This window comes from Dermacentor silvarum, chromosome 9, assembly GCF_013339745.2.
Source record: "Dermacentor silvarum isolate Dsil-2018 chromosome 9, BIME_Dsil_1.4, whole genome shotgun sequence".
Lineage (NCBI taxonomy): Eukaryota > Metazoa > Arthropoda > Arachnida > Ixodida > Ixodidae > Dermacentor > Dermacentor silvarum.
The window spans coordinates 76,189,728-76,214,290 of record NC_051162.1 but is presented as its reverse complement, the minus strand read 5'-3'; the positions used below and the strand labels follow the sequence as shown (position 1 = coordinate 76,214,290).

The following is a 24,563-nucleotide window of genomic DNA, read 5'->3' as shown; positions in this document are numbered from 1 at the left end:
CATCAAAAAAATTCCGACCGTATTTACACGGCCGCCACTTTACGGTCGTCACCGACCACCACGCCTTATGCTGGTTGTCGCCGTTAAAGAATTTATCTGGCCGTTTAGGTCGCTGGATACTTCGTCTGCAAGAATATGACTTCGACGTCACGTACAAATCCGGCAAGAAACACAATGATGCAGATGCTATCAGCCGCTGTCCGTTACCACCGCAGTCCGACGTTCCCAGCCTGCCTCCATCCGTCACCGAGCCTGTAAACACGTCCTCTGCAGTTCTTTCACTCGCCGCTCCTAACGGTCTTCCTTCTTTCCGCCCTGAGACGTTCGTGTCCCACCAACGCGACGACGCTTACTGCCACTCAATTATGAAACGCCTTCACGGCTCATCTCGTACTCCTAACGGGCGAGCCCGTCGCCAGTTACAGAACTTCAAGTGTGCAAACTCAATCCTCTACCGGTATGTCTTCCACCCCGAAGGACAGCGTTGGGTTCCTGTCGCTCCTCGTTCACTCAGGGAACCGATATTGAAGACATTTCACAATAATCCCACGGCTGGACATCTCGGCTTTCACAAGACCTATGAACGCATCCGCAGTCGTTTTTCTAGGCCTGGACTTGCCACCTGCGTAGCGAAATACGTCGCTTCTTGCTCGCTCTGCCAGCACCGCAAACGGCCCACTTCACCTCCGGCTGGACTGCTGCAACCTCTTCCCTGTCCTGACGCTCCATTCGCAGTCATCGGGATTGACCTCTACGGACCGCTGCCATTATCAGCTAGCGGCAAGAGATGGGTCGTCACTGCAGTTGACCACTTGACCAGGTACGCCGAAACAGCTGCGCTACTTTCAGGATCCGCGGAGGAGATTGCGACTTTCTTCTTGGAAGCCACCTTTCTACGACATGGAGCGCCACGCGTCCTTTTGAGTGACCGTGGCAAGGCGTTTCTGTCGAAGCTACTCGAGGGCGTCCTCCGCACATGCAACACCATCCATAAGACGACTACCAGCTACCATCCTCAGACTAATGGCCTCACAGAGCGGTTCCATCGAACACTCTCTGACATGATCTCCATGTACATCAACGCTGACCACACCAACTGGGATACCATCCTGCCATTCGTGACTTTTGCCTACAACACCGCTGCACTGCGCACTACTGGCTACTCACCATTCTTTCTAGTTGACGGGCGTCAACCGACCTTTCTCCTCGACGTCTCATTTTTGGATGCCCCCGTGAACTCGTTGGCGTCAGTGAGTGAGCAATTCATATCTCGCCTTGCCGCGTGTCGCCATCCCGCCCGCCTCAACACCGAGGCAAGTCAACAGGATAGGAAGACTGTCATATGTAAGAGGCAGCCTGTGGCGCGAAAAAGAAGAGGACGATATGAACGGAGCGTTCCGAACGGCTCGAGCGCGCCAGGCGCGTGAACCGAGCTGTGATCGAGGGAGAAACAGCACAGTTCGGGCATTATCGACGTGGCTTCGGGCCAGGAAGGTCGCATCGCCAGCTACGCTCTGGCAACGGGAGACTTGGGGGTCTGGCCGAGTCCGTGTCGTTGGCCGTCCAAGGTGTGGCCGTCGACCTCGGCAAGTTCGAGTGAGGCTCCTGGACTGGCTGCAGCCTCTCACGGCAGGACCGGGGACCCCAGAGAGGATCCCTCTTGCACGGCAGACCGGCACGTTCGATGATCCCCAGAACGCCATGTCGACACTCGGGAAAGTAGCTGGACGGAAGCAGTGGCCGAGCACGTCGCTAGGCCTAATCTGTCAAGCCTTCCTGCCACGTCAGCAACAGCGACCGGGTTATACAGGCTTCGGAGGCGAACAAGTTGAAGGACCGACTGCAAGGCAGCAACGACTATGTGACAGTCGGCGAAGGCAACGACTTTAAGAAAGGTCCAACGAAATCCCCGCCGGGAGAATACGAGCAACGAGGACGAACTGAGTAAGGACGATCCATTCTTGTAGTAGGCCAGAGTTGCCAGACGTTTGTGTAGGAAAAGCCCAGAATCAGTGTGGTCTGAATTAAGGACACGTTTAGTGATTATTAAGGGTTAGGTTGTACATGTGTTAGTATTTTTCCTGCAGCGTGTTTTAGTGTGCTTGAGTTTATGGTTATGAATTTATTAGGTTGTACATTTTCCAGTACATATTTGTTTAGTGTAGTTTGAGTTTTTAGTTTGAGGTTTTGGGGTATTGTGTGAGATTAAAATCTGCTTGCTGTGTTGCCATGCGTCTTCCCTCTCCATCTCTCATAACACCCGCACGCCCCCGAGATCAGTAACAAAAACATCACAAAGACTCGCTACGATGCATTTCACCGCGTCGTTCTGTTCAGCCCCGGCGATGAAGTGTTATTGTGGACACCCACTCGAGTTCCTGGCCTGTGCGAAAAGTTTCAGTCGCGTTTTATAGGGCCCTACACTGTTGTAGAGCGAACTTCCCCAGTGAACTACCGCGTCACTCCCGCTGTCACGCCTTCTGATGGCCGCTATCGTGGCACAGAAATTGTCCACGTTTGGCGCCTAAAGCCATTCCAACGACGTACCGCACCCCTATAACCAGCGGCGAGGTTGGCCGCTTCCGCGCGAGGGGGTAATTAGTGTGAGCAAAATATTCATCCTTCATCTTCTTCACCTGTACAAGATCACGGTGCGCGTCGTCTTCGTTCAGCGCGTGGCTCAGCTGAATAAGGGCGACGAGACAACAACTGTGCTGCTGCCTTACAATATATATATATATATATATATATATATATATATATAGTAGTAAGTAGTAACTGGATTTTTCAATGGGCCAAGCATATTTAGGGAAATCAGAAGCACAACTTCTATATATATATATATATATATATATATATATATATATATTAGTCGTATACTTCACAGAGGTAGAAACGATGGAACCCAGCCTTTAAGACGCAAAAACCAGGAGAGAAGTAGACGGGAACACGCGTGTGTCCTTATTCTTCTGTCCTGGTGTTTGCGTCTTAAAGGCTGGGTTTCATCGTTTCTACAAGTATGTACCAACAGACCCAGCAACAGACTCTTCACAGAGGTACCTAAATAATCAATGTGTATATGTCGCAATAAGTACAGATGTACAAAATGTCATTTGTGACATTTTTTAGCGTTTCTTAGATAGCTGAAAAGCGGAATATTTGATTTGTTTTTGTAATTTTAGAATGTTTAATAACTTTTGGAGAGTACTTGATATCCTGAGTAACAAATATCTTCCGTAAAACTGGGTAAAACTTAAGTGTCTATTTAGAATGCGCCAGACCTCGTCGAACTTGATGCAGTAAATATCATAAAGATCTCCGTCACCTTGTGTTTAGACACAATCTCATAAAAAAATGTTTCCTTGGAGAGCGTCACTGACTGGATTCGGGTATTGAAAGTGACAATAGTGGTGCGTAGAACGGACTATAATTAACGTGTCTGCAAAATAGTATACCACTATATACCGCTAGATCGTATGAAACGTCACCCGAAAGACCGACCATTTTCTTTCTGGAACGAGCGGCTCCAAAAGTGAGCGAGAACGACGTCACAGGCAAGGTACTTACTCCTAAAACACACGCCCCTACATTGCACCAATAGCCAGTTGCAGCGGGAACGGGGAGATTCTTGCAAAACGCAGAGCGAACGGAAGTTGCTCTGAAATATTGCTTGGCAGCAACAAAATAGACAGCGGAAGAAAAGAAGGAAGCGGGGGTGCAGTAAAAAATAAAATTAGTTGAGGCCATAGCTTCGATGTAGGAGTTGCGCGTGCACTGGCCGTGGGAAGCAGATAGAGCTGCCTTGAGAGAAGGGTAGTGCGCTTCCTCTCACTAGTGTTTTACATTTCTTTTCGTGTATTTAGGCTACTAATAAACACTCAGCTTATTTTCTTGTACTTCAACTGTCTATGAAGGGCAAATACGTGTCTTGGTATATGAAGAAATATCTGGTAGACACAACTGTTCTTCACATTTACACAATGCAAAACATTACAAGCGTCTCAGACTGGTGGCTTTCACGCCGAAAGTTATTAGGGGTGTTCTATTGCTCCTGTCAAGGCATGATTCCGCGGTCAAATTGAAAGGAGCCAGGTGGCTCAACGCGCTGGCTTGCACGCGGGAAATTGTTAACGGTATTTCCTTTTCCCTCTTGGCGTATGCATCTATGGCATTCTAGTTCTGTTTCCTGACGCGTGCCGATGCAGGGTGGTTGGCTCAGAGCGAGCTATGGTAGCAGACTTCAAAAGCCGTGGTAGCCGGTCTTTTTCCGTGACCAAGCATTACATGAATATTCTGCCTAACGTTTAATGACGTGAAGCTACGATGCGTGCTATCGTGTTGCATTGCGCCATCTTCGGAAGGTCGCACCGCAACGAAGACATTCGAAAATCCTTCTTTCGACATTCCGAAAGCTGGCGTTCTCACGAATGATGCTGTGGGCATGAGTTGTTGGTGCGAGACAGGCCGACGGCGCACCCTGGAACGCGGGTTGAAAGGCAAAGAAGGCTTTGCTTTAAACACGGCACAAGCTTCTTATGCTTACAAGAAGAGTTCTCAAAAGACTTTCGGTTAAGTACTCTGGAACAGCACAAGTTTCAATAACCTATAAATTTAACTATCCAAATGGCACCAGTTTTTCTGTAGAGATAAAATGCTTGAAAGGTGAAATTTACTGCTATATAATGACAACAAGAAAACTGCATGCATGAGCTCAGCGCAAAGGGAACGTTCCTTAGCACATCAAGAGCATGTGTCGAGAGTGCACCATACGACAAAATACTTCTTTTTGTGGGCTAGCTTGACCGTAAAAAATGCAGGACCGGTGTTTTATGGGATAATTAACGCACTGCTGCCACAGTGTGGGCAAACATCTTTATAGAAGTAGGAGCTTTGGTTGTGGAGGACAAACTTGGCATCATGATCAACCCTAGCGCTTAAGATGCGTCACAGACAATCACATTCGCAGGGCCGTCTATGGATACGATGAGGTGAATGCGTTGACTAGAAACCACTTGAAAGCAGAGGGCTCCGAATGCGCTCACTCTATTATAAAGTTCCAGTACCTTTTTTTGAAGGACGGTGTGACACTAAACTACATACCCCATCAGATACGTCACGGCAGCATTACAGTGCTCATTCTTACACCATTTTCAGCTCCTATGTGGCTTCACTGAAAGGACGCGGGTCAAGGCGATGCGATGGTAGGTCCCCAAATTCTCCCTTCTGTCATGGGTTTGGCCACGTACAGGTGACGTCAATTCAAAGCTACGCCAAAGCCGTCAGTTGATCTACGGTGGCAGATCGAAGGGAGATGTTATCAATGACGAATATTCCAATGTACGATAAATGCCAATGTACAAGTAAGGTAAAAAGCAGGCGGCAGCACCAGCGGCAGCTCATAGGGAGGAAACGATTAGGGGGACCCAACGAAGAGAGCCTTTGCGTGCTCCAAGCGTCGGTCTGAGCGCGTCTAGCGTCGGTAAGCACCAACTGCCCGCGAAAACAAACGCGTCGGCAACAATGCGGACACTGATACGGAGCACCAGGATGAGGACCCTACGAGTATTTAACCCACGAGAGAGACCAGGGACACTACCAGCATCTCAGCTGTGCGGCAGCTGCAGGCGCAACACCGGTGGTCATGGGATTATGGACGTGGAGACAAGGTGTGCAAAGTGTCGCAAAATTAGGTGCTGGCCTGTCACAGAAGAAGCTTCTGAGGCAGGTTTTTTTAAATCGATTGGAGTGAATGGGGTGAAGAAGAATGCTCTCAGGGCCGTTCGGATAAACGCATCGTCGCTTATAGAGGGAGGCAAAGAAGACTAAGTTTTAGTAGACAAAATGGTTGTTGCTTCTTTATTTGGGGGGTTTTAGGTGCCAAAACCAGTTCTGATTATGAGGCACGCCGTAGTGGACGGGTCTGGATTAATTTTGACCACCTGCGGTTCGTTAACTAGCCCTACAACGCAAGCACGCAGGCGTCTTCGCATTTCGCCTCAATCGAAATGCGGCCGCCGCGACCGGGATTCGATGCCGCGACCTCGTGCTGAGTATTGACCCTTTTTGCGGAGCAGTTTGCTCTACAGGAACGAGATGGCGCTTTCGGCCGCGCGCCATACGTTGCCTCAGTGAATGCGCACGAATACGAAACCATTACTGCTTCTACCCTGCTACTGTGCGATCAGCTGTCGAAAATGCAACTGGGTGTGCGCTAATGCACTGTGCCCAATTCGTACTGCAAAATATGTAACGATAAAGGGAAGACGTGTGCGGTACTTTGCTGCAAAAATAGTGATTCACATATTAATGAACGGAATCCTGTGTCGCCGCTGCTACATAAGGACTGCCTGTGTTGCCGCCCTTCGCGATGCACGGATTTCCTCAAGGATAAAAAAATATAATTCATCCGCCTGCGCTGTATAGCTAACCTCCAAAGAAAGGACTTCCAATTAACTCCGGAACGTCGGTACTTAAGAGGGACTACCACTCGTTAGAAAAGGAAGTAGCCCCACTTACTAGAATAGTAAGTTCCTCGCACGTTATCTACACTCACCCACCCCAACTCGCACTCAAACTTATGCCCACCCTATCGCCAACGTATCAATAATAAGTGAATGGGCGCACACTTAAATCAATGTGCCGAAACATGAGTGACTGCGACTACCCCGACAAGACGCGAATGTTGGAAGCTGAACGTTTCGTGACGGTCCACAGATTAAGCGAGGGACTAGCGACAACACTTCTTTGCTACGAGCTGCCGCAAAGTACAGAACATCTTAATTCCAAGCTTTGTGCACAGCAAGAACAAATTTATCGCAACAGAGCACACCCGCGATCGAGTGATTACGCTGAAAATAAACAATCAGACAGTGGCCGCACCGAGGAACTTTACTGAGTCAGAAATATTACAAGCTGCTGGTTCAAAATGTTTGCCAAATAAAGAACGCAGAGCACACTGATCCCGATTTAATTCAGAAGCGGAAAGTTTGGACAGCTTGGAAAACATTTCTAGCCCCGCTTTTAGTACAAGTGCCGTATACGCTGCTCGCGCCGTTTGGACAAGGCGTAATGAGCTCTGAAAGATCCGTGTCGTGCACGCAGTCACCGTCTACGATACGCATCGAAACAGCAGTTTGCTGCGCCGCGCTGGTGTCACGCGCTTGCATTGTAAACGCGGAGGTAACGGAGGTGGCTGAGGCAAGCAATGGACGCGTCACCACGTGATCAAACATGGCAGCGCCCACGGGAGCGCCGCGAAAAGGGTCAATAAAAACTGTCGAGATGTAAAATGACGGCGTCTTTCTGCCGGTCCTGTCCTGCAGTAACATTGTGCAGTTGGTAATGTGTATCTTTGGGTGGGAACAACTATTGCTGGCGTTATAGCCCTAAATGTAGGCAGAATCAGTTGTATCGTATTGAGACTGAACAAGAATCATATTCAATTCTGACATAGGAAACAAAAGTTGAAGGCAAGGACAAGACCGATGATATGGTACGCCCATAATTGCTGAGTTTTATTGTTGTTGATGATGTGCTGAAGGTTGAGAAATTGTGGGTTGTTGGACGCACTAGTTGGCTTGGCTCTCGGCGACTTCCTTGATCTGCTCGACGGCCCCGAGTTGTACTGCCTACTCGGAGTTGAGCAGCGCAGCCTCGTCCCACTGCTCCGAAGTAAGACGCTGACCATGTTGAGGAAGATGTGGGTCCCGCGGACAATTCCAAAGTATGTGAACTAATGTGGCTTTTTGTCCACAACGAGCGCAGGAGGGAGAGCATATGTGAGAGTATACTGCACGGCTTGGGAAGGAGTGGGTCAGCAACCAGCGCCAGGTGATTTGCTGGGCCTTGGTTAAGGTCCTGTGACGAGATGGGTAGAGTTGCCTCTTGAGGTGATAGTGTGGCTGTTAAATCATGATATGAAACCAGTCTGTCCCTCGCATACCTCAAGTCGGGAATGACCACGGCTTGGCCGATGAATCCTCAGCCGCTGGTTTGGGCTGCCTCATTCCCCGGGTTGGAGGAATGGGTTGGGACCCAGATCAATATCTCGGAGGGGATATGGAGTGTGACTAGAGTGTACTAGATAGTGGGAGTGGGTGCAGCGTGGGCTTGCCGCTGAGACATTTTTTTAAAGCGAAGCTTGCTTTGCCTCTTCTGCCGAATTTCCGGGCGCCGCTGTGTTTCTTGCAGCACCACCAGATAGCGCTCGCATCCGTGCATCGCGGCTAGCGCCGGCACGGCAGCGTTTCACAGTATGTGAAACAATGGTGGCTGAATCTCGCGCGCACAAGGGGAGGAAGCATGCTGTCTTCCGTTGCTAGCAAGGCACCGGGGAGAGAGGGGGAAGGGGTTATACTCCGGTGGCGGCTGTGTATAAGGAGCGGCCGCGCGGGCCCTATCTTAAAAGCAATCGGCGATGCGGACAGAGCGCGCCGAGTGCTGATAGCTTCGTGTGCGCTGTGTTCTTGCCGCATAGTTCGCGTTGAAGGGAGAGGAAGTACGATGGTCACGTTGCTCGTAGCTCCTGCCTTCCCTTCTCCCTCCAGCGTTCTGACAGCCGTGTGCGTTATCATCAAGTGAGATATGCTCATGTTTCCTTGTACGCGCGCGACACCATGCTTGTTAATTTAATTAGTAAGCAAATGTTTGCAAGTTTATACGGCCACTAAAACTACTATCTTTACTTCATATAGCGGTCTACTAATTTGCTATCGCAATCGATGCTTCGCCTTTCGCGCGAAACTCCGACTTTTTGTAATCTGTTTATGCGTCCATGCATGTGGATGAGGCCTTAACCACTTGGACCTATCTCGAAGGGCTCATGGCTTAGTTGTAATAAGAACAGCTTGGAAGACTTTTGCGTTATACTAGCGCAGGGTCGATGGCGACTCTCTGGGTCTGTCGTGACAAATGGCGATCCAGAAATTATGTTACAGCGTCGATGGGGCCACATATTTTGAGAACATTTTCTGCTGTCATCATGAGCGTCGGCGAGGGAATATATAGTTTGACTGTAGTGCCACCGATCTTTTCGGCTTTAGAGAAAAGCATGTGCCATGCTACCGGTCGACCCACTCGTCCATATCCTTGTAGGCTAGAGCTACAAAGCGCGCTTCTACGGCACCGCGTTCTGATTGACTTGCGGCAAGGCGAAACTATTTCTGTTATGTAGAAATGGCTTTCGATAAACCTCAGTAGTTTATAACTCTGGCTTCTCCGTGAGGCCTGTTGGTGAAGCACCTTCCCGGACAGTTCACCCGCACTGTCAATACATTAAAGAAAAATGTATTTATAAAAATCTCTTGTGCTAACTTAACTTTGGAAATTTCATACGCACTATTGCAGAATGCATATTTTTTATTTATACCTCTCATTAAAAATCTATAGGCACTAATGCCAAAATCTGCATGTATTAGACGGCTGCAGTATCAGGGTAATCTGCTTCAAAATTCAGTTTAGGGCTTCGCTTAAGGCAGTTTCAGAACAGCGCTACTGTTTGTTTATTCTGTGCTCCGTCGTTGTTTCGAAGTGCGCTGCCATATTCCATATTCCACCGAAATTCAAATTGGTCTTTTCCAAACTGCTTCAAAGAGAAAATTTCTCTGCTCTAAATTGCTCCAAAATGAAACTTAGCCTGTTCCAAGCTGCTCCAAAAAGCCGTTTTCCTAACTCCAAAATGACTTTGGGCAGTCCCACCCCTGGATCAAGCACATAATCACATCGTTGTCAACTACCAATTTTGCCTCTTGGGCCTACAAAATGCATGCACAGGCGCCACCCTGCTCACACTGTGTGGATTGCAACAGTATGCAGCAATTGCCTAGCGCTGTTGCATCTTCCGGAAAACGTCATTCAGACGTGCGGGACAGACAAACGTTCTAGCCGCGTGCTAAACTGGTATTGCGTCTTTATTTGTGTTTGTACGTGATTATGAGCTGTTGATGTGAATAATTAAATGTGCATGGCTTTTTCTGTGCAAATAATACGTGAACAGCTAGCACAATTGGGCAGTGGTTTGCGCACATGAATCTTGAATGCCACACTGCTCCGGCAACATCGGCTCTCATCCCAGTCATTTTGGGACTCTTATTTCCTCCTTCCTTCGTCTTGTGGAAATGTTGAAGGTAGAGATGACGAGGTGGCCTGACGAAACAAAAAGTGGTGGGTGCCTTGATGACGACAACCCGCGTCGCCAGCTTAATGTAAAGAACGGACACACGAGACCAATTAAGAAAATACAATTTTGAGAATTTGAATGCTATTGCAATAAATAATTAGGAAGCGAAAATTGATAGCATTGCTTCATGCTAAGCATCCATCACAAACGTAAACTAGGCCAAGTGTTTATAGGACAATGCACTAAATATAAATAAATATGCTATTTATTCACAACACGCGGTAACGCAGTTTGCCGGTGTTCAAAAATGTGTGGGTTGAAAAAGCTCGTGACAAAATGTAGGTGCCACTAATGTAAATCATGCTTACATATAGACTGATAGGAAAGCGAAACAATAGTTTACTTACCTTTGCTATGGAGGCCTCTTTAAAATAACTTTTTAGGTACATAAAAGCGATGCCTTTGTCCATAAGGCCGTCATGACCAATTAGTTTTTTTACACAGGTGTCTGCATCAAGCTTCACCGGTATTCCAGGCTTGGGTGTACTCTCGAGAAACTTGTTAAGTTTCTGGCGAACATCACAAGTTAGCCCGTCAGCTATTTCACGAACAATATACCAACCAACGTAGTGGTGAAATTTTCGCCTGAAAGTAAATCAACAAGTTTAACTTGGATTGTCCACCAATTTTCACCGTGTTTTGTCTGAGCGAAACTACTGTTACCATTTCATATTATCTTATAAGTAAAAGGTCGCAAAATGCTTTTTAATCAATGAGCGAATGATGTATTGATCCTTTCCCTGTAAATATTGCTCTGGAAATGAAGCGTCACAGGATTTCGCTGGCTGTCATAAGTAATGGCAAGCGTCATTTGTGCTTCTATTTAAAATTTAGCGGTTGTGGTTCACTAGAAATATGCTGCACGAGTACCGTCACAGAAACCAAAACATTTCAAATAATTCTTGTATTGTTCGCAGGCGCCCATGTTTACCACAACTATACAGTATACGAGTGCATTTTGAATATGCCATATCAAGCGCACTATTTAGAACGAACATTACCTATTCGTAACTCTTTACACGAGTCTTTCGCACACCGGGCGGACAATTCAAATTCTTCTCGTGAAGACGACGCGAAGAGACTTCGCCGCGAAGACGCTGTAGTGCTTGTACACAAAATTAAACTCTTATGGAGCCGCTTCTCCAGCCTACGCTGTGACTATATACGCTGCGTGTGCTGCGCAGGCCTGTGACATTTTTTTTTAGAAAAGCATGACTACTTTTCATTACAAAGGGCAAGTAATGCACCTTATGCTTTGCTCCGCTATAATTTAGGCTTCTTTAATGTGGAATCTCATATGATTCTCAAGCAATTAAACGTACCAAGACAAACACAACGTTTGGTTGAAAGCGACAATAAGACTTAAGAGCCACCGAAATGACCTATACTCAGTCAGGCGCAAATTTACCCCACTTGAGCACACCTAAACTCATTCAGGCTAACCTCATAAGTCTCAAACGATTTTAATTTCGAAACACTTTCTCCACTTCACTGAGCAGGTGAGGATGATTATCGTTTATAGGCTGGCCCTTTGAAGCGGCGTGGGTACAAGTAGTCACCTAGTCTTCTTCAGCTGAACAGTTATGCTATACATGCTTTTCGGTCTAGCATTTCGTCTACATGGTGGTAGGACTGGGGCGATATCAAATTCATCAGCATCTCCTTAGTAATTTTTGTCTTGCTTAAAGCTTCCACACCAACCTTGCCCCGTTACCTATGCCTTTCACGCCATCCGGTCCTGTCCATCTCTTCCGTACATTTTTCCACCAATGGTATAAACGTCTCTTTCTCTTGTCGACTGCTCAGCGGTTAAGGCTTCCATCCACTCAAATCTAAGTACTTCTGGAAGGTGTACGCTACATACGGGTCTCGCTGGGGGAATACCTTCGTAATTAGAATGTAATGAGTTATCTGCGGATATTTGCTGCAGCAGACACGTGCCCAATTTTGCTGCGAATATTTGCTTCTTTAAGGTACTGCCCTTACGCAACGACCTCGAGCCTCAAATAACAGATATTCCCTTCTAATTTCTTTCTTACCGTTCTTTAAAGTTTCCACGGTTTCTTGTGCTCGCATCATTTTCAAACAATTTACTATCTCTATTTCTGTAACTTTCTCTTTGATGAGGCTGTTTGTCTATTTACACTTTCAATTACCCTGTACTTGGACGCGGACTGTTTAGAGCGCAGCTCCAACGCGTCCGTTCCTGCGGTGGGCGTCGGCGTGCCTCAGCGTTATACCTCGTTACCGCGCGAACGAGCTCAGCGAAAGATGAAAGCGAAGGCGAAGTGCAGCGGCAAATGAAAGAAGAGCGGGCGAGGAGGAAAATGGAGGAGGAGGCTACAGTGGAAGGATGAGGCGGATAGTGGAGGAGGCGCGGAGGGGAGACGGCCTGCGCGTGCGCTGAGTTGCCGCTGGCGTCCTCAGTCCCGTGGGCGATCTCATCTGCGCTTCCGAGGGGTGGCCAGGGTGGCGTGAGGTTGGGAGGACTACGCTCGTTCGCGGCGTCAGTTACTGAGGCCAGTCCACAGTACCAGCGTGTGTGACGGGGATCACTGCACCTGCAAATGGAGATGGCGAGCGGCGACGAGTAAGCCTCGATGTGACGCTCCCTTAGGTGTTGTCGCCGCTGACACTGGTAGCACGATTTTCCCGAGACGAAGGGCCGCTCTCAGTGTTGGTGGAACCAGGTGGAACTAAAGCGTGCGATGAAAACGTGGTGCCGTGCAAGACGAACTGGGCGGCGACGATTACTACGATATGGCACCAGAGAAGCACGCGTCGTCTGCATGGAAACAAAACGTTGCATGCTCTGCATGGCAGTTGTTGTGAATCGCGCCCACACCCACGCGCTTCCTTTCCAGATCTTGCGATTAGCGAGGCAGTCGCGTTACACTTCGCTCTGTTTGCAATGTGCCGCATGAGACAGATTGTCCGCGCTAGCTATGCTACTCTCAGCGTTATCTTCCCAATGGGAACCGTGTACCTCTATAACCATAATATTTAATACCTACACGCGAAATGAAAACACGCATTGAGCTGCACTTGCATTAGGGAGTATCGTAATCGTCGGGGATGTTTTTTTACCTTTTCCTCTAATCTGTGTCCACATTTTAGTGGTACAGATATTTGTGCACTTTACGCGCCTATTTAATTTCATCCATGGTTCTGACACTTTCTTGGAAACTAATTTTGCTCTGCGCTTCTCTTATCTCAGAAGGGCTCAACACATGTCGTCCGGCACTGCCACATTTGTGGCTTTACCGTGGGCCCCCAAAGCCTACCGGCCTACCTGCCTGTCATTAAGTTCCAACCGCAACAAGATGTCCGATGTGACCCACGAAATTATATTTGCGATCGTTAATGCTGGCACTTCTACATTTTCCCAATTTTCTCGCACGACCTCGCAGCCTCAAAGTGGTTTATGTTTCATAATTCTTGGATTCCACTTCCGTTCGAATCTTGGTGGAGACTTGAATAAGTATTCCCTTCCGTCTACCATTTATAACCCTTGAATGTTGGTATGACTTCCTGTTTAATTGATTCCACGTCAATAATCGTCTCTTTATTATCGATCATAAGTCTCAATTTCTCTGCGCCGAAATCTACGGCCTAAATGGGTCACTGCATTGCCACACATATTTATAAGTCTTTGGGAATATCTTGCATTGTCCGCTACTAGCACTATGTCGTTCGCATCCATCAACACAGAGACTTTCTGTACCACCTTTCGCCCATCACCAGGGCAAGATAGATCAAAACGTGATTCACTGCTTTCCAATCATCTTTCTATGCCGTTTGCATAAAGCGTGGACAAAAACGGAGGCAAAGAGGACCCTTGCTTCAGTATTCAGTGAACTTCCACAATTTCATTGCATTTCGGACATTCCAATACAATTGGTAGTCCATCGTTTCTATGTATCTCCATCAACAACTCTACGAAATTGTCGTCTGTGATCTCGTGCTTGAGAATATCCCATAGCAATTCCTTTTCTGCGTTATGGTAAGCTCCCTAATAGGTAGAAATGCTATCCATCAATGTAATTCAGAGCTAATTATTACGGTATGTACTGAGTTATTATAACGACATTATCCTGTAAGTGGCTGCCTTGTCTGAACCCATGCTGTTGTTCTACGAGTATTGGTGTGGGTGTGGGTGCAGGTGTAGTTCTCTACCAAATTCGACACCTCTAACTGGATGGCTTCCATTGCCACTGATATATAAACGACGTTACTCCAAGTGGCGCGTACGCTTCTCAATAATGGCCGTAGGCTGTCAGTGAAGCGCAGTGACCACTTCTTGCGAGGGGCGGCGCTATGGTCAACAATCTCGTAGGTTGCCACGACAGCTTCTTTTTCGCATCTGCTGGAGCCAGGAAGTCTCCAGAGAGAGATCTGAGGACCTTTACTGCATAATTTTGTGAGATCTGAGAGCTTTCCGCTGCGGAATCTGCTTTCGAATTGGCCCTTTGCGGGTACTACGGAGGACGACGCGCTTTGGTAGGTTTAACCGCCGTTTAAACTTCCATCCACAAAGGCTCATAACGGCCGATGCGGAGTGCGGAATCGGTAATCGTCAGTTTTTTTTTTTTAAACGAAGCTTGTTTTGCCTCTTTTCCACTTTTCCATTGTTGCTGCTGTTGCTGCTTTCTTGCAGGGCGCGTCGGGAGGTGGTTGAGAGCGTGTATATACATGGCAGAAGCGTGGCAGGGTGTAAAGGCAGAGAGATAAACTGGTTTGTATATTTCTGTCGTGCCACCACAACGCGCTTTGGAGCTCCCTGGGCGTCACCACAAAATCCTCATGACAGCTGTAATTATCCGTGATCCTCCGTAAACGCGTTGTGGAAAATACAGCGCTTACCTTTGTGCTAACGTGCAACAATCCGGAGGGGAGGTGGATAGGTTGGTTTAGAGAAGGTAGGCAGACGAGACAGAGAAGTGATGGAATTAACACAGTCATGAAACAAGTGAATAACAGCTTTGCCACTCTACACCTCGCAGCTCACTTACATGTGCCGTAGGCGGGTGAGGCCACTAGGCATGACAGCCGGCTGCAGGACAAACTGCATCAATTTATGTTTAATGTACGGTACGGTACGTTTCTGCTATTTATGAAAGATAAACACCATTCAGACTTGTCAAATGGCCAACTGACGCAAGGCGGGCAGACGAAAAGCCGCATTAAAGCACCGTAGCGTCCGGGCGACACTACAGAAGCGGCCACACGTCAAATTGACATTTCTTTGCCCACCGCGGTAGCTTTGCGGCTATGGCGTTCCTGGAACTCGGGGGTTCGATGCCGATTGCGGAGAAGTACGAAAGCGCTCGTGTACCTAGAATTAGATGCATGTCAAAGAGCCTGAGGGAGTCAAAATTAATCCGTAGTTCACCACTCTCGAGGAAGGAGGAAGGCGAACTTCAAGCATAACTGGTTTGAAATGTACATGATTGGAAATATAAACAGGAGATGAAGGTAAAGTTATCACATATGATTGTGATGCATATGGAGCTAAAGTGATTGCCACATAGGGGTGATCCAACCTGCTAGACCACGAACTGAATCGTCGCATCCAGACAACCAAAGATCCAGCTAGCAACGAAAAGTGCTGCACTAGACGACGCAACTACACGCGTTACGATCAGATCGACGCCTGCCCGGGTCTTGAACATCAGCTCGCTTGTCTAAGTACAATCAAAATACCCAACAATCGCCGCGTGACGACCGCCAAGGAAACACAGTTTAGGTCACGAAAAAATTAGACTTAGTGGGTTGCGCCGTTCGCAGATGCACAAAACGCTTTACTGTAATGAACACAGCACACAGTCAAAGGTCCACATCCACCCAGTCCCATCATAAAAACATTCGGGAGAGACACTTAAGCCTGCTAACGTACGGGAAAGCGAAAGCATTATACGGCTTGTAGACTTTGGAACGTCATGAACGCGCTCATTTTATATACTCATGATGTGGCACCAGCTCCTCCTCATTGACTGCACCGGCAGGTGCCCAATGACGCAAGCACGCACTACGCTACACCTTTATTAAGCCAGTTGGCTGCGACGTGACGTGTGCAAGGACGCATGGTCTAGGCACACCTTTAGTCAGGCATAGAGTTATTGTGCATGGCTCCTGCATGGAGCCAGAGTTGGACTTCTGTTTTCTACGTGCCGCCCCGTTGTCACTCGCCAAGCGCAGTCACTTGGAACTCAGAATTGCTGCAGAGAAGCCCACCTATCGCGACGCCATTCCTGCTTTTGGCCTCGTCCATTACAGCGCCATCGCCATCAGCGTGGCGCATTTTGTTGTGTCTGACGCACGCAGCAGCTATTCTGCGGATACATTATTACAGCGAAGCTGTACATGGCTGGCCGATTCGTCTGTCTGTCGCCTGTATGCCGAAAACTATCAGAATCAGCAATGACTCGAGCGTCGTCTTCCACTGCTGGCTCTGCTCGGCGCAACCACGCGAACGTGCTCGTGCACTGCTCCCGCGTTCGTCGTCGTCTTATTGCACAGGTGGCTCCGTTGCCGCTTATCATACCAGCGTATAATTTCACGTCTCTTCTGTCCCCGTAATGAGGAGGCATCGTTTACGTGGGTATGAGCCATTGCTTAAGCGGGTGTGAGCCATTCATTGTATTACGCGACCTGCCTATTTACTAACCGAAGTGATTCGCGAATGTGTGTGCATAGCTATCGTCACGATAAACACCAATAATGACAATAGATATGTTCGTACGTTTGGTCAAAATTCTGTGTCACCTCTGTGTAGTGCGCTAAGCAACTTCACTGGTGATACACTTTCAGAGAGTGGAATGCCTCATGATTTTTGACGTGTTTTTGCTCCTTGCGCCGTGGGCCATTTTTGGTACCCTCTTTCGGTCACGCCGACTACGACGGACTTACGCGTAATGAGGCATGTAATCCTTTCGCATTAAGATACGATTGCCTGGCAAGACAGCTCTAATAATTATAATTACACTTGCCCTACTGGAGCATGATGTCGCCAAGTAGAAAACACTGTTTAGGTTGGCTGGGCGTTTAAAAGCGAGAAAATGTGCACCAGTGAAAACATTCGTTTCTTGCAAAGGCATAACGTCGCAACTTTTAGCGCAGCCACAGTGATAATTTCGGCTTGTCTTATAGGACGTTGCAAAGCATGTGCGTTTAATGAAAATAATAATCAGGGTGCCAGCCATAATAAGTAATAAGCATGTACCAAACTGACCTGGTCCTGTTGTTCAAGCCGGCGCCCCGGGAAGAAGCCTAGGGGACATGCACGGCACACGTAAAAAGGCCCGCATCGACCCTTGAAAAGAGGGCCGACGTTTCATTGTTCTTTGTAACTCGGTACAGCGATCCGAGGCACCGTACGCGCCAGAGGCAGAGCTGTGGCCACGGTTTACTTGTCTTGGGACCACCAGTTCCACGTCAAGTTCATCCACGCCGAAAACTTTGAAGGCAGACGCAGAGGCCCAACGGCTTTTGAAGAAGAGCTCCAAATCGATCGCCGCGTTGGAAGCAACGCAATTGAGGCAGGTCAAGCTACAGCAGGTTTCGCTGGTGTATTAAGCGTAGGCGTAGGGTCAGATGCTTTCGCGATATTGAAAGCCTCGGTGCGATCAGCAACGCTGATGGTGTTCAGGCTCCATCGCCCACAGCATGCGTGTCATTTGCTGCTTGGGAGGGCGGTGAACATCGCGTGTCGAGATTGGTGGAGGACGAGGCCGCGTCATCAATAGCATGCGCTCCTTTTTTTGATTGAGGAGGTGACCGGACATGGCGTGTTGTGTTTGCCTGAGCTGATTGCCTGTTCTTAGTCATTTGTCGACGCTGCCTGATGTGAAGCCAAGACAATTTCTTCGACCACGGCGTCATGCGCAGTCGCGACCGCAGCTCACGCCGGCGGTAGAGGGGATGTGGTTTAGACTCGAGCAGCAGCGCCTGATTATGAGAGCCACACAGGGCACACGACAGCAAGGTGCCCATACCCGCAACGCGGACAAGGGTAGACACATCCTTCGTTTTCGTGACCATGGAAACCGTGACCAACGGCCACAGAACGGCGCGGTTCACTGTGCACGGTAGTGGTCACTGGAGCCGTACCGACAAAACACACGTTAACTACGGTAGTCAAATGCCACTCGGTGACCTGGTGCGCGTAGGTAATTGTGGATAGGGTTTGCCGTGCTCATTTCCATCCGAATGAAGCAGGTGAGTGTGAGCTCGCCTCGTCGTCCGCTCATAAGACCAGCGTTAACAAACAGAACCTTGCCGTGCGATGACAGGGCCTGGCCGAAGACTTCATCCGAAACGAACGACGGCAAGGAAAGGCAGGCCACGTTGGTTAACTGCTGGCTAACGGGAATGACTGGACCACGCTCGCCACAGATGGCAAGGCGACAAGAATCGACAATTAGAGTCATGAAAGCCATGCTCTTGACGGTAACTTGGAAGTTGAGATGTCCAGTGTGCTGAATACAGTAGACTTCAATAAGGCCAGCTATTCGGACCATCGCATCAGCAACGGTCTTGGGACTATTGCCCGCAGGATCAAGAACATCAAACAGTCGGGCAACCGAGGGAGTCCACGACACTGCAGCTGCTACGGCGCTGAGAGGTAGGCATCTCAGACGTGTAATACGCAGGGATGTTAGTAGAATCTCGCTGTCTTCGTCTTTTTGTGGACTATGTACATCGGTTATGAAGCAGACCAAATTTTGTAGCCTTGTAAATTATTGGATTCACCAAGTATATTTGCGTATGCATTTAAATGATATATGAAGCTACCCGCAAAGTGGCTCATATAAACCTTGCGTGCTGATCGCCTATGTCCAGCTCTGTTCTGCGTAAAGAAATATGTCTTCCTACATAAATCCTGCGCATATAATGTCGGCTGTCATCTATCTCAGAATTACACCAATGAAATTTTGAGGTATACCTAAGCGATACTTTTTTTTCATTACATTTTTTGATTTACCCACTCAGTATGGTCCACTGGATTCTTAATGAATCCCTCAGAATGGGAATGCCCATATGCATGATTCCTACACAAAACATAAAGGTATACCATCCTGTCACGCACCCCTTGAACGAGTCGCCAACGCCGGACCAAATTCCAAAGCCGACTTATCAGATTCCGAAAATAACCCCATCAAAGCAAGGGCACTTAAAAAGGGGCCCTCTGGTGTGCCAGCGAACGCTGGTTGTGGTCCAAAGACCGAGTAAGAGCCCAGAGTTGTCAAAACACAACAAAATATATTCTTCAAACGAGGCATTTACATACGCACGTGTAAACTTAGACTAGACACATCCCAATACAATTCAGATGGGAATACAACATTAGAAATGAATTAACGACAAGCACTAAGAATCCAACACGTAAAGTGCAGAGCGAATAGGAACACACAGTGCCAATCATATTCACCAGCGCTGGTCTTGAGCCGCACGATCTCGGCGTAGCTCGAGGCAAATCCCGAAGAAGGGACTTCTGGAAATGCAGTCGCTCGATGAACCCGTTGGTTAGCTTGCCGGGGAATCCCCTTCTTCCGTAGACGGACAGTCTTCACGTCACATCTCTTCACCGGCGCGGCCTGATCCCTCTTCTTATTGCGGCACGGCGCTTTTATTGCCTTCGCCGGTGGTTCTGGAACCGTCGGTTGGAGCTGTGATCTAATAGCATGAACAAAGCCTGGGAAGCTTCTAGGCATTTCAGGCGTCTTCGACCGCGGTCGTCGGAGTGTCGTCGAGGAGGGTGGTGACTCATCCATAGGCGCACGCTCACGCTGTAGTACTCCCCCTCTCTCACTCGACTCGCCGGGTGAGAGAGTGTTCAGGTGCGCGTGCGCTCTCTCTCCCTCTCTCGTTACCATCGCCTTCGCGTATCTTGTGCTAGCCTCTAGACTCGGTCGATCGCGTCGGCTGTCTGGGGCGTATGTGTTCTCATCCTCAGTCCAAGCTGCCGCGGGCTGGCTTGTTCCATGCAAGCTTGGATGACGCGCGGCGTGCGTTTAGATTATGCGCTCTTTTGTGACCCATCGGCTCTCTGAAATATCTAAAGCTGAACCATCTGTTACTAGAATGGTTAGTATATTTGATGAGTTGTTTGATTTCATTACCCTTCTTTATTTAGCCATTTCTTACCTGTCACTGGGGTGTGTCCGTTTTATTGCGACAGCAATTATATGGGCACTCCAAGCGCATTCCTGCCATCGCCGTCGTCGTCGCCGTGAGGTTCCGTATGAAGTGAAACAGCGATAAAATCGTCGCCGCGCGCCATATGATGCGAGGTAAAGCGCGCGAGGGACGCGTGCTTTCACGGAGAGCGAACGCATCACGGACAGCAAACGCCACGTCTCCTGTTGTGCAAAAGGCCGTGGGAAGATGGGAGGAAGGGAGGGGAGGCGACGTTTTGCTGTGGCACTAAATGCATATCTTGCGACCAGGAGCAAGGGGAACTGGCGTCTCAATCTCCCACGCGAAAGGAAAAAAGCGGGCAGGCAGTGCGGAAAGGAGGGGGCGTGGCTTCTACTCTGCCAGTAACTGCGTACTTCTACTTTGCGCGGCTGAAGGCTGTCGCACGCACCGTATCTTGAAAGCGATCTCCCCACTGCTCTGACCATTGTATGCGATATACTTTCGCCGCACAGTTTGCGTTGAAGCGATAGACTGCACGAACCTTCGGTCACTGCTCCCACGCGCTTGCTCACGCCAGCGTTTTGACAGTGCTTGTCTGCGGTCATCGAGTGTGATGTATTCATGTTTGCTTGTGCGAGCTGACACCATGCTTGGTAATTGAGTTAGTAAGCCAATGTGTCCAAGTTTATGCAGCCGATAAAACTACTATCCTTACTCCGTCTACTATACTAGTAAATTTGCTATCGCAATTCATGTTGCCCCTTTCGGGCGACACTGCGTCTTCTTTCGGGTCAATCTCCAAAAAGAGTATGTCCCACTGTGGCGCAAGCCATACCGAATGCGTAAGTGTTGGTTGACACGTGTCATGCTGTTGTGTGCGTACACCAGCCATCACCAAAATCGGTGCATCACCCTTAGCTGTAAACGATTTACTTTACTGCTTTATTAAACTCCGAGTTGAATAGATTACGATGCACGTGTTGGATCTGCATACATTTTTATTGAAATAATTTCTATGTATTCCATAAACTGAAAAACCAGCAAGTGGGGGGAAGAGCCAAAACAAAGCTATCGCATTCAAGGAATGCTGCGCATTTCCGATTCACTACCTGGAGGCCCAACTTCCATAGACGAAGGTGACTCACACGTTTTTTACTTCTGGAAAGGAGATGGCTCGCTCGGACCAGCAAATGTTTATTCGAAAAACAACACAAGAAACCAAGGCTTACTCTGTATTATATTTCGCCAGTTTTATGTGAGTACCTTGCGATACGGGGGAAACTGATTTATGTCAGAGCGAACACTACATTGACGACGTGAAGTAAAAATTCTAACAGGAACGATTCCGTCAAATTAATTGTTATGTGCACTGCGCAGCACATATTAGACGAGATGTTGGGAAAGAATGTTTAGGTAGTGTAAACTTACACTCTTAAATCCTTGAGGTATTTAACCAATGACTTGAAGTATTCAGGAACGTGAACAATAATTTTGTCTGTCTCCTCCAGACTGATGTTAGCTCTCCTAAAATCAGCTTGAAGTGCTTCGAAAACGGGAAGCTGTAAAGAACCATTAATAGCCTCATTCATACAGGGGAGTAAAAGATAATTGGCTGTTGTGAATGATACGTGCAGCATAACTTTCTGACTAGCAATATATGAAGTATTGCAATAGGTAACACAAAGGCTTAGCTCAGCTGGCTTGGGAAAAGTTGGTGTTATTCAGAAAATAAAAAAAAGTCCGGGCTAAAGGTAAGCATTGAAAGTGTCAGCAATGTTTAGCGCTGCGCTAAACGTAGAGGTGACATAACGTGATGCAGAACGTGAGAAAAAAACTGGTGTGCTCCAGATAGTGGGTAGGCCCCTTCTTAGACAGCTGCGGTCCAGCTTGACTTTCAGCTGAGCTGAACCTGAGCCTGAGCTGAACCTGAGCTCAACAAAAAAGGAATGAAAAAATTATTTTTGCGCGAACCTGAACTGAACAGGAACGTCAAGATAGTTTTTTTCAGTCACAGCGAAATCGAACCAAACAAACAACGACGTTTTGCTCTGGTGAGCCATTTTCTCTGCAGCTTTTCATCAATGCATTGGCTGTGGTTGTGACCTAACTATGCTACCTTATATTGCCCCGTCGGTATTCGTGCACAAGTGCACCCTGGCGCCGACAAAGACGACGACCGGGCTGCTCGAGATTCCGGAAGGCATCTAGAGAAGAAGAGATTCTTGTTCTTGGCGCCTCTCTGGTTGAGATTGCAAAAGGCTTAGAGCGTCGATTCACATCACTTCGCCCCTATCATATTCCGGCGCCTGAAACAGCTAATGATTACATAGCAGTCACATTAGAAGAATTAATGAGAGTGGTAAAGATGCTGCCAGCTTCAGCACCAGGTCCTGATGGCATAACTACAGCAATGATAAAACTATTATTCGAATTATCTCCCCAGGGTTTGCTTACTCTTATAAATTCCTCGATTAAAAATGCATGGATTCAACCAGATTGGAAGGTTTCCAAAATAATTCCGCTACTCAAAAAGCCGGGTGATGGATATACAATAGATAACATTAGACCTATTTCTCTGACCTCAAATCTCGTAAAATTATTCAAGAGAGTTCTATATGGTACATCGATAGGTGGATAGGCGAGAACCAAATATTAAGTGATTCTCAAATAGGATTCAGGCCCGGCTGCTCAATTTGGTGTGCTCATGTTGACTTGGAGAGTCGAATTCAACTCGCTCGCCGCAACAGCCAGTACGCTGCCTTAGTCACATTAGACATTGCAAAGGCGTATGACAGTGTCGATCACTGTACCTTAATCAACAGTCTCGAAAAGTGAGTCTCCCACAGTATATAATTGCATGGATTCAAAATTTTCTAAGCGGACGCACATTTTATTGCTATAAAAACGGTGTGTCTTCTCACATTTACAAACAGACAAGGGGCGTTCTTCAAGGTGCAGTACTTTCCCCCGTATTATTTAATATTTTACTAAATCACACCCCGACACATCATGACGTGCAGGTATACGTATACGCTGATGATATCGCATTTTTCTCAGTATCAAATGATATTCATAGCTTATATAAAACTTTGCAATTGTATTTGAATAAGATTGTAATTTCGCTAAAAGGAATACAAATGTCGCTAAATGTCAGCAAAAGTGCAATCATTGTTTTTCCCTTAACTTTTCCTATCCGAATAACACTGTCGTCTGGCCAGGAGATTATTCAGCAGGTGCAATCTTTAAAATATCTGGTAATGATTTACGCATAAAAGCTTAATTGGAAGACACACATAGAATACATCGCATCTAAGGAGCACGCGCAGTTGGTTTATTACGAAGAGTCAGCAGCAATCGTTTTGGAATGCGCAGGGAGACCTTGCTGATGATTTATTGTATGTATGTCCGCCCCACTCTAGAGTTTGGATGTGTGTTATTTTCTGGAGGTCCTACTTATAAATTACGCCCTCTGGTTCTTTTAGAACGCGAAGAACTACGTCTATGTCGCGGCCTTCCAAAATATGTAGCGAATAATATTCTTTATCATGAAACTCACCTGCCTTCTCTTCAAACTCGTTTTCGTATACTGACAGTCCAAACGTTACTGAACATATATGCTTCTCCCCAGAGATGCTCCTTCTATATGTTTATTAGAGAACCGACTGCATTCTTTGAGAATCAATGGTCCAGAATGCATTGTCCCCAGGTAGTTTTTGTGCAGAAACTATTAGAGCCATTAGAAATATCAATCCGTGATGTGGATTTTCAAAATTTCCCTACTGCGACCGTAAGCGTTGATTTCGATGATATATTTCCTAATAACGCTAAGCTCCTGCCTACTCAATACCTAAAATGTTTGCTAGATGACCATCTCGAGAACCTCCAAATAAATGCAGTAATAGCCACAGATGCTTCTGTCAGTGAAGAGATGGCAGGAGTGGGTATTTTTTCGGCATCATTAAATTGGTCTTTCTCCCTTCGACTACCCGACTTTACGCCAATATTTCAGGCGGAGTTATTAGCGATTATCCTAGCTCTACGAAAACTTCCCACATCTATTACTTAAGCCGTAATTTTAACCGACTCCTTTTCTGTTTGCTCCGCTTTATCAGTGCCCAATTGATCTATCATTCTCCGAGAATTTCATTCATCCATCCCCCGACATTTACGCCTTATCCTTCTGGTATGGGTGCCAGGGCACGTGGTGCTCCCTTTAAACGAATCTGCAGACGCACTAGCAGCGGCA

The 24,563-nt window shown here is 47.5% G+C and overlaps 1 protein-coding gene across 1 annotated transcript in view; it reads right to left on the bottom strand.

The window, feature by feature from the left end:
• Positions 1–24,563, bottom strand: part of LOC125940127 (neprilysin-like) — a 195,526-nt gene that overhangs the window by 80,769 nt on the left and 90,194 nt on the right. Inside the window, exons 9-10 of the mRNA XM_049655840.1 lie at positions 21,746–21,876; positions 10,525–10,762 (exon numbers count right to left, since the gene is read on the bottom strand). Of these exons, the coding sequence (XP_049511797.1) occupies positions 10,525–10,762; positions 21,746–21,876 (369 nt within the window). The remainder of the gene's footprint in view (positions 1–10,524; positions 10,763–21,745; positions 21,877–24,563) is intronic.